The 14,904-nt window shown below is 46.9% G+C and overlaps 1 protein-coding gene across 2 annotated transcripts in view; it reads right to left on the minus strand.

Annotated features, from left to right (window-relative positions):
* Positions 1 to 13,109: 13,109 nt before the first annotated feature.
* VAPA (VAMP associated protein A) overlaps positions 13,110 to 14,904 on the minus strand; it is a 39,710-nt gene continuing 37,915 nt past the window's right edge. For both annotated transcript variants that reach the window (XM_004598957.3, XM_004598958.2), the window contains one exon: positions 13,110 to 13,875. In XM_004598957.3, the coding sequence (XP_004599014.2) occupies positions 13,717 to 13,875 (159 nt within the window). In that variant the 3' untranslated portion in view covers positions 13,110 to 13,716. The remainder of the gene's footprint in view (positions 13,876 to 14,904) is intronic.

Raw genomic sequence — 14,904 nt, forward strand, 5'->3', positions numbered from 1 at the left:
TTAGATAGAGTGTCTACAGACTTCAGGACTTGCTGTAGGAGTTGGCCTGAAGCGTATGCTAAACTGCCCAAAGCCACGGTCAGGCTTTATGAGTATCATGTGACACATATGTGACACACCAAGATCCAACAGCAGCGAGGATTGAGAGGTTGGTAAAACATGTCGGCCTCAATATGGAGAAAGCAAAGGTTGTACTTCCTTCGAGGTCTTTGAATGTTTCACCGGAGCAGGCAGGGTTAGAGTGGGTCACGTGGCCTGGTCCCAGGCTCCCTCCCTGCTGCTGGGTTACCGCCTTGCCCTCCTGGCTTCCCTGGCTCACGCTGTCTCCCAGGTCCTCCCTGGGGCATAGCAGGGGGAACAGAGGAGACGGGACGTTGGAAGACGGAAAGGGCAAAGGTGGAGGGAGAAAAGAGGAAACTTAAAGACTTCTGCGGTGACAGCTCCAGGATCTTCATGGCGTCGAAGGGCAGAGCCTGGTGGAATGGTGAAGAGGAGCAGGCAGGTCCCCGACTGCCACAGGATCCTGTGAAATCATAGCAGAACCCTGCATGCTATCAGAACGCCAGGAAGTCAGCTAGACTCTGGCAACTGGCAGCCCACTTACACTCAGAGCCCCACACGCTTTCCACAAACGGTCAAAGGCGTGTCCAAGTGAGGCTGATTCCCACTTGAATAAAGACTGCTAGATTCCACAGGAACAAGTTCCAGGCTGCGGCTCGATGCTACAGAGCCGCACGCACAGCACACCTTCCAGAGCAGGTGGGGTACAGGAAGAAGAGCTCCGAGCCAGGCTGGGCACTGAGCACACGCTGGGCTCTCCAGGGGCTGGGCACTGTCATACTTGAGACTTTCCTTTTTCAATGAAAAACAATTGTAAGAATTAGGATGTGTGGGCTAGTGCTGACACGGTGTTAATTTCATGTCTGTCACTGCTTCTATGCATTTTCTCTACAGCTCATTTCATCCAACCGGCCACCTCCTGGGGCTGCACTTTGATCATCTACTTTTCACAGCTGAGCAGACTGAGTGAAAGCTACTTAAAGCTTGCCCGAGACTGCATGACAAAGTCAACATTCCCACCGGGTGGCCCCAGAAGCCCACAGGTTGAAGTCCCAGCGTGGGACTTCAGGGAGGCGGAGCTGCGCCTTCAGAAGGGAGTGCTCCTGGGGTTGTTACAAAGGGCTGCCTCCCAGCTTGTCACATGCCACTTCTGCACACACCCCATCCTCACCAGCAGCCCCTCCCCGGGGCCAGGTTGCACCCTGCCTGTCACACTTTGAACCTTCAAAACGGAGCTGTCTCTTGGCAAAGTAACTGCCTCTGGTGTTTCATCACAGTAACGAAAAAGCTAAGCAGGCTACAACCCCAGAAGTAAATTCAGTGTTTCTTTTTTAAAGATTTGTTTGTTTTTGTTGGAAAGTCAGATATACAGGGAGGAGGAGAGACAGAGAGAAAGATCTTCCGTCCAGTGATTCACTCCCCAAGTGGCTGCAAAGGCCAGAACTGAGTCCATCCAAAGCCAGGAGCCCAGAGCCTCTTCTGTGTCTCCCACATGGGTACAGGGTCCCAAGGCTTTGGGCCGTCCTCGACTGCTTTCCCAGGCCACAAGCAGGGAGCTGGATGGGAAGCAGGGCAGCTGAGATTAGAACTGGCGCCCATATGGGATCCCGGCGCTTGCAAGGCAAGGAGTTTAGCCACTAGGCTACCATGCTAGGCCCAAATTCAAGTTTTAACCTCAAAATATGTGAGTTGTCCTTTTCCCTATTAGCCAGTTGTTATTTTTATTCACACGTCAAGAGAAGTGACGAACCTGTGGATACAACATCCAAGGAAGGACACAACCAGCAAAAAGGGACCACAAATGGAGAACTCTCTAATTTAAAAGCTAGACCCTGGGAATGGCTGTGTGTTTCAAACAGCACCCATGCAATCAAAGACAAGGCTGGCAGGGTGAGGCCCGGCGACATCACCAGGATGTGCAGTGGGTGACCCAGGCTCCTGTCCTTGAAGCCGGGAACGCTGTGGCCACACCCAGCTGACCTGCCACAGACAACACATGTGGGGGTGCGGGGATCAACAGGACAGCAGTGTTCAGTTTGCTGCGGCTCGTGAGGGCCCTGCGTATGTGGTTATGTAAGGAGACAGTCCTGTTTGTAGGAAACACCACGCCAGTCGGAGGTAATACGGGCTGTTGGTAGAGGCAACCGACCCTTGAATGACTTGAAGTGTGGGTGTGTATAAATGAGGATGTATAGACCTATGTGGACATGCACATAAAAGCACTGGTGTGTGTGTTGCATATGTCTACATTACAGAAACCTGTGTATGTATATGAATATGAAGCAGGAAGTGGAAGCAATGACAGGCAATAGAGCCAAATAGTAACAATGAGTGAAATGTCTTACGGGGTGTGGCTGTGCGGGGGACCGTTCTTGTACTTTTTCTTATAATTTCAAAAATCATCTCCTGGTAAGACTGAGTTATTTTTTGCTCATTGGTTTATAAAATCACCAGGCTGATTTTCATCGTAATATTTACAACGGGTGTTAATTACATATTTGATGTTGTATCAAAGCTTACAAAGCTTATGAAGTTGTCTCTGGGGAGTGGGATATTGGCATTATTTTCCTTCTCTGCACTTCTTCATAACTATTCCTGCCCTGTGTGCAGAGGGTACCTGTCGAGACTCCCAGAGGGCACCCGAGCCGTGGGTAGCACCAACCTCAGAGAGTCTCCGTGACCTGTAACAGGGTCCTGATACACCGAAAGCCTCCACTTTGTTACACCTAACCCTGGCTTAGCCTCGCTGACCCCTCAGTGTGCTTCCAACACTTACATCAGCCTGCAGCAGGGCCAAACCGTCTCACCAAGACCGAGTCCATAAGCAAGTGTTGGATCGTCCCTGCAACGTATCGAATGCCGTATCAGACATGAAAACCAGCAAGGTCGTACGGGAACATTCTTGCAAAGCTGAAAGCTTGGCACCAGAGGACCAACTGTGCTGCTGCAGTCTCCACATCTGTGGGCATCTGTCCACACAGTCCTGCAGTGCGAGTCCCTGCGGGAGTCCTCAACAGCACCACAATCCCTTGCCAGTCCCTCTGCTCACACGCAGAGCTCGGCGACCACAGGCAGGTAGTGGCCACGGCACAGGCACAGCCAACAAAGCAATGATTCATATCCCAGGTGAGTGGGTGATGGCAGAGGGCAAGATTTCATCATGCTACTCAGTACAATCCAAGAGTTAAAGTTTACACTGTTTCTAGAATTTTCTGTGCAACCTTTTCAGACCTCAGTTAACCATGGGTAACTGAGACTTCAAAAAGTAAAACCAGGGCCCGGGGTGGTAGCCTAGTGGCTACCCTTATGGGTCCTTATGGGCACTGGCTCATGTCCTGGCAGCCCCACTTCCCTTCCATTTCCCTGCTTGTGGCCTGGGAAAGCAGTCAAGGACCACCCAAAGCCGTGGGAATCCTGCACGCGTGGGAGACCTGGAAGAAGCTCCTGGCTTCCGGCTTCACATCATTTCAGCTCCAGCCATTGCAGCAGCTTGGGAAGTGAACCAGCAGATGGAAGATATCTTACCAGTCTCTCCCTCTCTCTGTTTCTGACTTTCCAACAAAAATAAATACATCTCTAAAAACAAAGCAAAACCATGGGTCAGGAGGAGTCTCCTGTGGCCAGCTATTGTTACCCTCTTATTCAGGAAATAAAATCAAGAACAAACTCAATGCCTCATATTAATGTTCGCAGGTGGCTTGCCCGTGAGAATGTCTTATCTAAAATTCACTTCCTGCTAATCCACACCCTGGGAGCCAGCTCACACACTTCCTCCCTGACACCCACGTGGCAGCCCCAGGTGGTGCGCCAGTCTTGGTCAGACTGACCTAGCCCTGGCTGCTACAACAAATTAAACTATCAAGATTTTTAAATGTTTTTAAAGATTTATTTTAACTGAATGACAGATCTTTCCCATGGACTAGTTCGCTCCCCAAATGGCTGTAATGGCCAGAGCTGGGCCAGTTCAAAGCTGGGAGGCAGGGGCTGCTGCAGGGTCTCCCACATGGCCTTGGGAGGCCGGCAGCAGGGAGCTGGATCAGAAGAACCAGCCTCTGTCAGGAATGCCAGCATCACGAATGGAAGATTGTAGTCAACTATGTCACGGCGCCAGTCCCAAAACTTTGTTGTAAGTTTTTGTGCTATTTTGTTCCTTGAGAAAAGGACAGAGTAACGCTGATTTTTAAATCTCTTGCAGTCTTACAACCTTACAAGGTTGTGAAAGAGGAAAAAATCAGAGGCATAGCTGATAGGAGGCTCCATCATTTGTTCAAGGGCAAAGTTGAGATGCCACCCGTCTACCCTCCCAAATCCACGCTGTTGACCCCGCCGCCTCAGCAGGCGCTGCACACCAAGCTCGCCGAGAGTCGGACAGTGTCTTCAGCTGCAGAGCTGGCTAGACTCCAACAGCAAATTTTAAGCCAAATATCCATTGTCTGGATATCAAATTAACTTTCAGCTTGAACAATCAGACAACTACTCAATTTTCCACACTGTGTGTTCACACTGCTCATGACATTCCTCCAGCTCTGCCCCTTGGGCGTGTCCCTCTAATCTCCTCCCACATTAATGACTAGCTAGTTATTATCCTCGTTACGGAAGAAGCTGGGCTGCACAGAAATAAGCCACTGAAGCTACAATCCCGCAAACCGAGAGCTGGAATTACACCCTTCAGTTCCATCCCAGCCTGAAGGTTTCCTTCCCAGAGGGCTCACTCATGCCCAACACTTGAAACGATACGCTGTATGTATTGCTATGGCCAACAACCTAAGTTGACTGATAGTCCAACTACAAAGAGCCACAAGTTCAAAACACCTTTCGAGACCACACCACTACAGTCACACCCCAACCTCTGGCCGCGAGGTGTGGTGTTTCTTAGTAAGCTCTAGGTGTGTTACTCCTTGACCTTAAAGACTTTCACAACTGGAAATTTTCACTGCACACTCTTGGTTCTTAACAGAAAAAAGAGGCCAAAGTAGTTTCATTCCTCCAGCATACATTGTGTGACTTTCATGTGTCATGACACCCCTAGTCACAATTTCCTGAGATAGCAGGGGTATGATCAAGGGTTGAAATAGGACCAAGACTTGGACCCTACTTGGAGAACAGATTTATCTGTGTTAGATTCAAAAGCTGTTTTGAGAATGAAGCAGTGTGTGTGCACCTGCTGTACATATGTAATCCATAAAAGCAGCCCTTGCTGCACTTCAAACTTCAAGTCTGTATCAGATGTTTTTCCCCTCCTGACAGTAGAATACTCTAGACCTCGACATTCAAAATGCCTATCATCTAATCCTATTCCACAAAACTCCACCTGTCCCCAACACAGAGGAAGCACATGGTAGCTAATACATGAATATCTTAACCACAGTTCCCAACTCTGTAATACAGGAGATCACACAAGTAACATATTAGCATATAAACCAAGCAGAGAGAATTGTAGGTAAAGCCTCCTCCACTTCAGAAAGTCGTTGCCGGGTGTAATTTAGTTACTGCATTGCACATCTTGAATTTTCTTAAACAGAAATTCCAGATTTTCAAAACATGTGAAAACCATGTCACACCAACACAGACAGACATGCACGGGCCCGCAGTCCACAGCACATGGAGAGATACAGAGAGCAACCATGTGCAGGGCCTGAAGGCGACTTCACCTCTCCTTGGACGTGCTAACTGTGAAAACACAGATGAACTATTAATACAGTGACACATGGCAAGTGCTACACTTCAGGCAACCGAGGCCCATGGCCTCTGGTCAGGACTCGCACCAGAGACTCCTGGGATGATCAGCACCAGAACCAGGAAAGAGAACAGCTCCAATGTCCCAGCACTGGCAGACGGGGTCAACACGAGGTGGCCGACAGCACTGCTGGGGTGAGCAGCAGCAGCTGCAGCCGCAGCGGCAGGGGCTCTGCAGGACCTGATGTCAAAATCCCAACTCCAGCATTGGCAGCAATAGAACACACCATTGCAATGGGCCCAGACCGAAGCAAAGAAAAAAACAGTGCTAATGTAGGGGACACACGACCCCTCAGGGGAATTACTTTGTCAAAGTCATTAAATGAAAAAAAAAATTACACCTAGACAAATAATAGAGAATAAGGTACACGTGTGGGTGGCATCCTAGACATAAATACAAATACACTATAGATTGCATGCATGTGTAATAAACTCACAACACATGGACAAGAATGATTAACATCAACTTGTCGGGTTTGACCAAAAGCGGCTTGTTCTGATGGCTTGTTCCTTAGAAGAGCTAAAGTAAATGTGGCAAAGTGGCGGGGGATTGTCTTAAGCAGAAAAAGCAAGTCCAGCAAAGGTGAGGGCTCACTGTGCTGTGTGGCTGCTGTCACGCAGCTCACTCCCACGCTCCTGTGGGTTGGAGATGCGGGGCACATTTTGGAGCACCTGCCACATACATCGTAGAACTAGAAGCGCAGGCAGGCGGGATGGGTCCAGCAGCTAAGGTCAGGGTTAGCACACCCTCCTTTCTTCCACAGTGCCTAGGGTCAGGAGTTTGCTCTGCTCCGAGTTCAAATTTCCTGCGAATGCAGATCTTCAGTTGGTTTCTTTCACCCGCCCCTCATTGGAGATTTGGACTGAACCCCTGACTTCAACTCTCCCTTCCCCCAGGGAGCCACTGGAAGGTGAGCCAGCACATGGAAAGTCCACCTGTCTCATGCTCTCCAAGGAAAAAACAGAGTGACAGGTGGAAAGCATTAACCTTAAACGCTTTAACAATTACTTGTGGAAACATTCACTTCTGCACAGATGTTACAAGGCGTGTTCAATACCGAAGTCTGACCCCTAGCATCACTGCAATAAACACAAATACTTGGCATTTCACAGGTGACATGAGACCTTTTAGTACACTCCAATGTGCTCCTCTTCCTAAACTGCAATTCACTTAACACCTACAACAGAAGCACCTTAGCCAACCACAATGTTCTTCTCAAGTCATTCCTCTTTGCAGGATTATCTCAGTAGAAAATCATTTCTTCAAATGTCCCCAGCTGAAGAATTCCAGGGGTCCCACAATACAAGGGCATCTCCCTTCAAGAGATGACTCACTAACTCAATACATTGAACATAATCATTAAACTTCTAAAACAAAGTTAATTTTATTCCAATGATTTCATCAAACTCTAATGGCAAGGTACACAGAGGTGTTCAAATAACGTTGAAAATAATTTTATTCTTAAGCATTTTTAAAGTTACGATTTCTCAAGTGAAGTTATCTCCCTACATTTAATTCCAAGTTGCTTCATACACTTTTAGATATTTAACTACGTATTACATAGATACACTGGATGACAACAGCACACAAGGCAAAAATCTGCCCTCCCCAAACTAGACTGAGCCTCCTCCACTGCCTTCTAACCCTCACCTCCAGAGCCTTCTCTCACCTCCAGTGCCTTCTCTCACCTCCAGTGCCTCTACCCTCACCTCCAGAGCCTTCTCTCACCTCCAGTGCCTCTAACCCTCACCTCCAGTGCCTCTAACCCTCACCTCCAGTGCCTCTAACCCTCACCTCACTGCCTTCTAACCCTCACCTCACTGCCTTCTAACCCTCACCTCCAGTGCCTCTAACCCTCGCCTCATTGCCTTCTAACCCTCACCTCCAGAGCCTTCTAACCCTCACCTCCAGTGCCTCTAACCCTCACCTCCAGAGCCTTCTCTCACCTCCAGTGCCTCAACCCTCACCTCACTGCCTTCTAACCCTCACCTCCAGAGCCTTCTAACCCTCACCTCCAGAGCCTTCCAACCCTCACCTCACTGCCTTCTAACCCTCACCTCCAGAGCCTTGTAACCCTCACCTCCAGTGCCTCTAACCCTCACCTCACTGCCTTCTAACCCTCACCTCACTGCCTTCTAACCCTCACCTCCAGTGCCTCTAACCCTCGCCTCATTGCCTTCTAACCCTCACCTCCAGAGCCTTCTAACCCTCACCTCCAGTGCCTCTAACCCTCACCTCCAGAGCCTTCTCTCACCTCCAGTGCCTCAACCCTCACCTCACTGCCTTCTAACCCTCACCTCCAGAGCCTTCTAACCCTCACCTCCAGAGCCTTCCAACCCTCACCTCACTGCCTTCTAACCCTCACCTCCAGAGCCTTGTAACCCTCACCTCACTGCCTTCTAACCCTCACCTCACTGCCTTCTAACCCTCACCTCACTGCCTTCTAACCCTCACCTCCAGTGCCTCTAACCCTCGCCTCACTGCCTTCTAACCCTCACCTCCAGAGCCTTCTAACCCTCACCTCCAGTGCCTCTAACCCTCACCTCCAGAGCCTTCTCTCACCTCCAGTGCCTCAACCCTCACCTCACTGCCTTCTAACCCTCACCTCCAGAGCCTTCCAACCCTCACCTCCAGAGCCTTCCAACCCTCACCTCACTGCCTTCTAACCCTCACCTCCAGAGCCTTGTAACCCTCACCTCACTGCCTTCTAACCCTCACCTCACTGCCTTCTAACCCTCACCTCCAGAGCCTTCTAACCCTCACCTCACTGCCTTCTAACCCTCACCTCACTGCCTTCTAACCCTCACCTCCAGTGCCTCTAATCCTCACCTCACTGCCTTCTAACCCTCACCTCACTGCCTTCTAACCCTCACCTGTCTTCTAACCCTCACCTCCAGAGCCTTGTAAGCCTCAGCTCACTGCCTTCTAACCCTCAGCTCACTGCCTTCTAACCCTCACCTCCAGAGCCTTCTAACCCTCACCTCCAGTGCCTTCTAACCCTCACCTCCAGAGCCTTCTAACCCTCACCCCCAGTGCCTTCTAACCCTCACCTCCAGGTCACAGGAATATACTAACACCAGCAACTTCAGTGATCAGGATATACAACACACTGCCATTACTTTCCATCTGAATCCATGTATTTTTTTAAAGACTTATGTCACCAATGTCTCCTTCCTCCAACCCCACATCACCCCAAAAACATTTTCTGCATAACCCCTCTTGTTCTCTGCAGAACTATAAAAAGAATTCAGGCTACAGACAATTTTAAAAAGCAAATATCTGCTTTCAAGAACCATTTCAGCCCAGGGCAGCATGCTGAGAATACAAAAGGCTGCATTCTGACCTCCGTCAATCCTATAGCCACTTCTTACAACACAAGTATGTTTGTTCATAAATGTCCATTTGACTTACAGGGTGAGGTCAGTTAAGGGGTTCCCTTCACTTCGTGAGTCAAAATAAAAACTTGAAAATCTAATCCCCCCAATTCAGTACTTGACCTGACGGATAAAGTCCGTAGCACCACTCAACTGCTTTCTATGCCATCGGAGTAAGCTTAGCCTCTAACCTACCCCCTGCGCCACATTACAGCAGGCAGGCACACCCACGTGTGTTGACACAAAACTAAGACCTGGCATTGATCAGCACCTTGGAAGTTTGTACTTGAAAATGACCTACATTGACAATCTAAGAAACGTGTGACAGACCAGTTTCCTTGGTCGGTCATCACTCTGCATGTCTGGAAAATGCTAACTGAAATCAAAGCCCACAAACTTTCTCAATTCCTTCTTATTTCTGTGCTTACAGCTCCTGTTTACTTACAAGTAAAAAAAACTCCCCTCGTTATTTTTGCAACATCAACCTTACAGCTTCTGCATGAAGCATTAGCGACAGGCAACTCCTGTGATGTACTTTACAAGTAAACAAAGACTCTGAAGTTTCTCTGTACGGCCAAAGTCTTCATCCTGTCCCGTATGCGTCTTGGGCATTTACAAGGGTAACAGGCAGTTTCTGGCTGCTGGATGAAAATGACCAGAATCTTGTGTCTTAAAGATGCCATGTTGTTTCTCCACCCCAGTGCAACTAGGTTAGTAGTTCTGGGAGACGTGCTTAGGCACCAGTTGTCGCTTGCAAGCCCAGGGTGAGTTAACGTACTGCAGCAGTTGATAACCATTGCAAAAACCACAATTATGCTGTAACATCCCCTGGAATAACTAGAAAACAAAAACCGTTCCAAAGAAATGCACAAATGAGAGCATGCCTAACTGAAAGAGGAAATATCTGGAAGCTAGGCCATTCAAGTGGTAGAAAATGTCCACAACCTTAACGCTGTAAAAATGAAGCACTTCTGTGGTCACTTCAACACCTGGTTTTTAAAAGTCAAAAACATAGAATACAAAGTTGTAGTTTCCAATTACACTTAAGCATTAATATTATAGGAAAATAAACCAAATGCATGTAATAGAGAACTTTGTATTTTGTAAGCTGCCTAAAATACATTATTTCTGCCATCAGAAATCAAAGAAGACAAAATGTTCTTCCCTTAACCTAAGTCCCAAATTTCCAGTGCTGCAAATATTTCAATGAGAATGTCGAAGCCACTATAGCTGGTAGGACCGGGACACGGAGGGGGCTGAGGATGCATGTTGCAGCTGGCTTCTGCACAGGAGCCGCACTTCGGCTGCCTTCAGCCCCGCACCAGCCAGAGCGCGCTCAGAACTCCGGCTGACCATCAACACCTAACGGTCACCACTGCGGAAGCCATCACACGCCACGGGACCAAGGGGCCTAATCACTGCAAGGAAAATGACACTTCACCACGTTTCCAAACAGCTTATTTATTCACATAATCCCTCCTTGAAACCTACAAAATAAAGATCATTTGTTTACCTTCCGATTTTTCTTTATTTCATAAACTAAGCACTGATCTTTCCCTAACTCTGGTAAAGGTCAATTTCTTAAAATCTACACACACACCAAAACTGTTGAATTGGAATGTGCCAAAACGCTCCAGGAAAACTATTCCCTGGTTGGCTCTGCAGTGGCAGATTGTATGTGGGGATATATAACCTTTATCAAGGTTTAACCTGTTAAGATTTGTTTTCAAAGTGGTACCTACTCAAAGATTATAGTTCCAGAATGTTGCTAGGCCAGATAAGCTCAATTTTTAAAAAATTCTGACCTAAAATACCTAGAGAAATTTCTACATGTGATACAAATTTTCCAAAGTCCTTTTTATAAATGGTCACACAGCACACAATCGGGGCACATTCTTAAACATATTATTTAGTACTATTTAAAAAGACAGCATCCCCTGTGCAAGAAAGGCCGTAGTCACTTAAAAGGGCATTTCAGTATTAGCAAGTGTATTCCCTGCTTACATATACTAGCAAGCAGGCAGAAAAAGCAACAATCTCTACACACAGAAGGAATGAAGATAATCTAATCCATGTTACTATTACAGCTGACTCCTTCCAAGTGTTAATTATTAGCAGTAAGATAATCTGATTGCATTTCAACGATTAAAGGACTCCTACAGATTCAGAACATGTTGACATGTAAAAGCCCATATGTACTTTCAAGAGAGTACCCAGACTACAACCCACCTCAAAACCAACCGCTGCATAATGCATTTTACAAAGTCCCTTACCAACATGGGAAGTACTGCTAGCCTAAACACTAAAGCCAAACACACGACACCTGGTATACTACCTAGTGACAGGGAATTTCATAAACTTACTGACTAGCATCTTGTATTCATTACACTTCAGTCATCTGTCAGAGAGATCAGAAGACACGGAGCCAGATTCCAGACTCCCAGTTCCAGCTCTGCCTGTACCTACCAGGGAGAACCAGGGAGAACCAGGGAGAGCCAGGGAGAACCAGGGAAAGCTCTTGCAAAGCTCCCTCAACTATAAAACCAAAGGGCTTACCGTAAGGACACACCGTAAGGAGCATTCGCATAAAAAGATTTTACTGAATTTGTTGAGAACTTTTTTTGGTATAGATAATTAAGAAATATCAACCTTGATCCTTATCACCAATACAAAGCATACTGTTTAGAAAGCTTTAAGCCAAAGAAATTACTGCCTCCACATTGATGGGTGAAAAGGGACTTTTTCAAGCATGCTTTTCCAGAAAGGAGGGTTGCAGTGACAGCTGAGGACACAGCAATGGGAGCATGACTGCAGCAGCATGCCAGGAACGGCGTGGCTGAACTTGTGACTGTGTTCATAACTTTTTAAGATACCACAGAACAACACCACAAGCCATGTGATCTCACAAACTCAAAACAGATCTGAAAGGAGTAAGACACAAAGATTCTTCACCCTTGTGTAAGATGTGTGTACACAGCCGGGCCTGGCATACTGCACTGTACCACATCAGTCTCCAAATTCAATTTCCCTTTATGCAGCTTTCACAAAAGCAATACCTGTTTTCAATTAACAAAATTCTGTTAGACTGCACTCAGAAAAATGAATGTATTTTCTCTGGCTCCAAAGCTTTCTATCCTAGGACAAAATAAATGACACAGACTAAGTGCAGTGATAATGCTTATTTATACTGAAAGTGTGTCTCACGTGTTAACAGACGTATCAAGGACACAGTCATTTGTCACAAAGGAAATTCCCAACTTGCTTATTAATTACCAAAATGACTTACATCAAATTAGGGACAAAAAAAAAAACCAGCTGCTTTTAACTATTTTTATGAAATGCTATCAAGTCATAAAAATTACTAGGCTGGTTAAAAGGTACTTCAGAAACAAGGAGAGTTGTGTTCCTTAGGGATGCTGGCAGAGCAATCCCTGCTGGACAGAGGACCCAGCACCCTGACACTCCCGGCAGAGCAATCCCTGCTGGACAGAGGACCCAGCACCCTGACACTCCCGGCAGAGCAATCCCTGCTGGACAGAGGACCCAGCACCCTGACACTCCCGGCAGAGCAATCCCTGCTGGACAGAGGACCCAGCACCCTGACACTCCCGGCAGAGCAATCCCTGCTGGACAGAGGACCCAGCACCCTGACACTCCTGGCAGAGCAATCCCTGCTGGACAGAGGACCCAGCACCCTGACGCTGCTGGCATCTGCTTTGCTGTATTTCTTACAGAGCAGGATCTCCCAAAATACCAAAAGTAGTTTAAAACATTATCAATTCCTTTCCTTAATACAATGAGAACTTCTACCTACAACTACTAGAATATCTGAACAGCGTTTTAATGAAAAATAAGAATGATAAATTTCAAATTATCATAAACAGTGGACACCCTGATGCTCCCCCCCCCCCCCAATGACACAACGGACACAAACAAGCTATCGAGCAAGAATCTGTTAACAGTTTTATTTTTTTTTTATGTTAAATACCATGGGACAGGATTGTAAGGATGAAAAACTCAGTCAACAACTGCCTCACAAGGGATAAGAAAAATTCCGCCATGATATTAGCAAAGGTAAGGGAGATCTACACTGTAAGAGGCACCATTTCCCACACAACACCTCTTGGCATTTCCTGGATGAGTGGGATTACAATCTAAATAAATCATATTTCAAGAGGTAACAGCAACAGATAAAATTTTAAGGGATTATTAAAATAACATTTACAAGACTCTGAACAATTCGTGAACTCTTATTAAAACCACAAAGAAAGAACAATTCTTTATTTATGAATTTCATAAAGGACTGAATGTGCAACTGACATCTGCTAGTGATGATCTGATAATATACAATTTGTCCAGTAGCCGAACAGTTTGTTTTTATTGTGTTTTCTAACCGTAAGAGATCATTAAAGGCAAAGCCTGCATGACGCTGTACACACAAAATGGTCACCGCGGCCGTACTACCAGTGAGACGGTAGGTAAACAAATCTTTTCTGGTCAAGAGAAAAAAAAAAAAAAAAGAAATAGCTCTCTGCATGCTTCACTCTACAAGATGAACTTCCCTAGAAAGAATCCAATGAAGATGGCTGCGATGACAACAAGAAGGGAAGGGAGAGGACTGGGGACGTTCTCTCTGAAGGACGCGGCGGAGGGGGAGCCAGGCTTCTCCGAATGTGCTACCTTTCTGAGCCTTAGGCCTTCATCCTAGGGAGGGAAAACACACACAAGATATATGAAAACCAATCACGCATATAACTGAGACTCCTGGGGCTAAAAAGCTCAAGAAACAAAGCTGGCTGCCCAAGGCTGGGCATACAACAAGGATTAACTGCCAACCACATAAGGACAATTTCTGGAATGATGGAAACTAAAACTGAACTGTAGAGATGGTTGCAAAATCCCAGGAACTGATTACCCTCACTTACTTCTATACAGTCTGCTGGGTTTGCTGGGGCCAGCACCACGCCCACAGGCGAAACCTCTGCCTGGGACACGGCATCCCGTGTGGGCACCAGCTCATGTTCCAGCTGCTCCACTTGCAATCCAGCCCTCTGCTTACGGCCTGGGAAAGCAGCAGAGGATGGCTCGAATCTCTGGGCCCCTGCACCCATGGGGGAGACCTGGAAGAGGCTCAAGGCTCCTGACCTCAGACTGGCCCACCTCTAGCCATCACAGCCGTTTGGGGAGTGGACCGATTACAATCTCTTTCTCTCTCTGTAAACCAACCTTTCCCCAAAATATCAATTAAAAAAGTTGTCAACATACTATTCATATTCTCGTCCCATCAGGTTCACTGACTCAACTCCATTATAGGATTTGGAGGAAAAGGAAAGTTTACAGCGGAATTCAAATCACGTAGCCTCTGGTTACATCCAGAGCACAGCACACACAGAACTCTGTTTGCAGAAGCTACAAAGACGGACATGGAATGTTACACACAGGAACCCCTGAACCCTTTCTGCCAATGTTTCTGGACTGGAAACAGGTTTCACCTGTGTCAAAGAGACTTGAAGCAACAGTGGCTGCTGCATGAACAGGATTCACACAGTAAAGTTCCTGAGAGTCTGTTTTCAGAAGACATGGTTTGTTAAAAAACCTTCAGCAGTGGTCACTCAAGGAAGGAGGTTGTTAAGACAACAATGTGCAAAGTGACCTGGCAAAAATGCCCATATCTGTAAGCTATGCAGGTGGCTTCATCTGTGTTGATAAATGCAGGAGAGATTTTACCTATAC

The sequence above is a fragment of the Ochotona princeps genome, chromosome 18 (assembly GCF_030435755.1).
Source record: "Ochotona princeps isolate mOchPri1 chromosome 18, mOchPri1.hap1, whole genome shotgun sequence".
Classification (NCBI taxonomy): Eukaryota; Metazoa; Chordata; class Mammalia; order Lagomorpha; family Ochotonidae; genus Ochotona; species Ochotona princeps.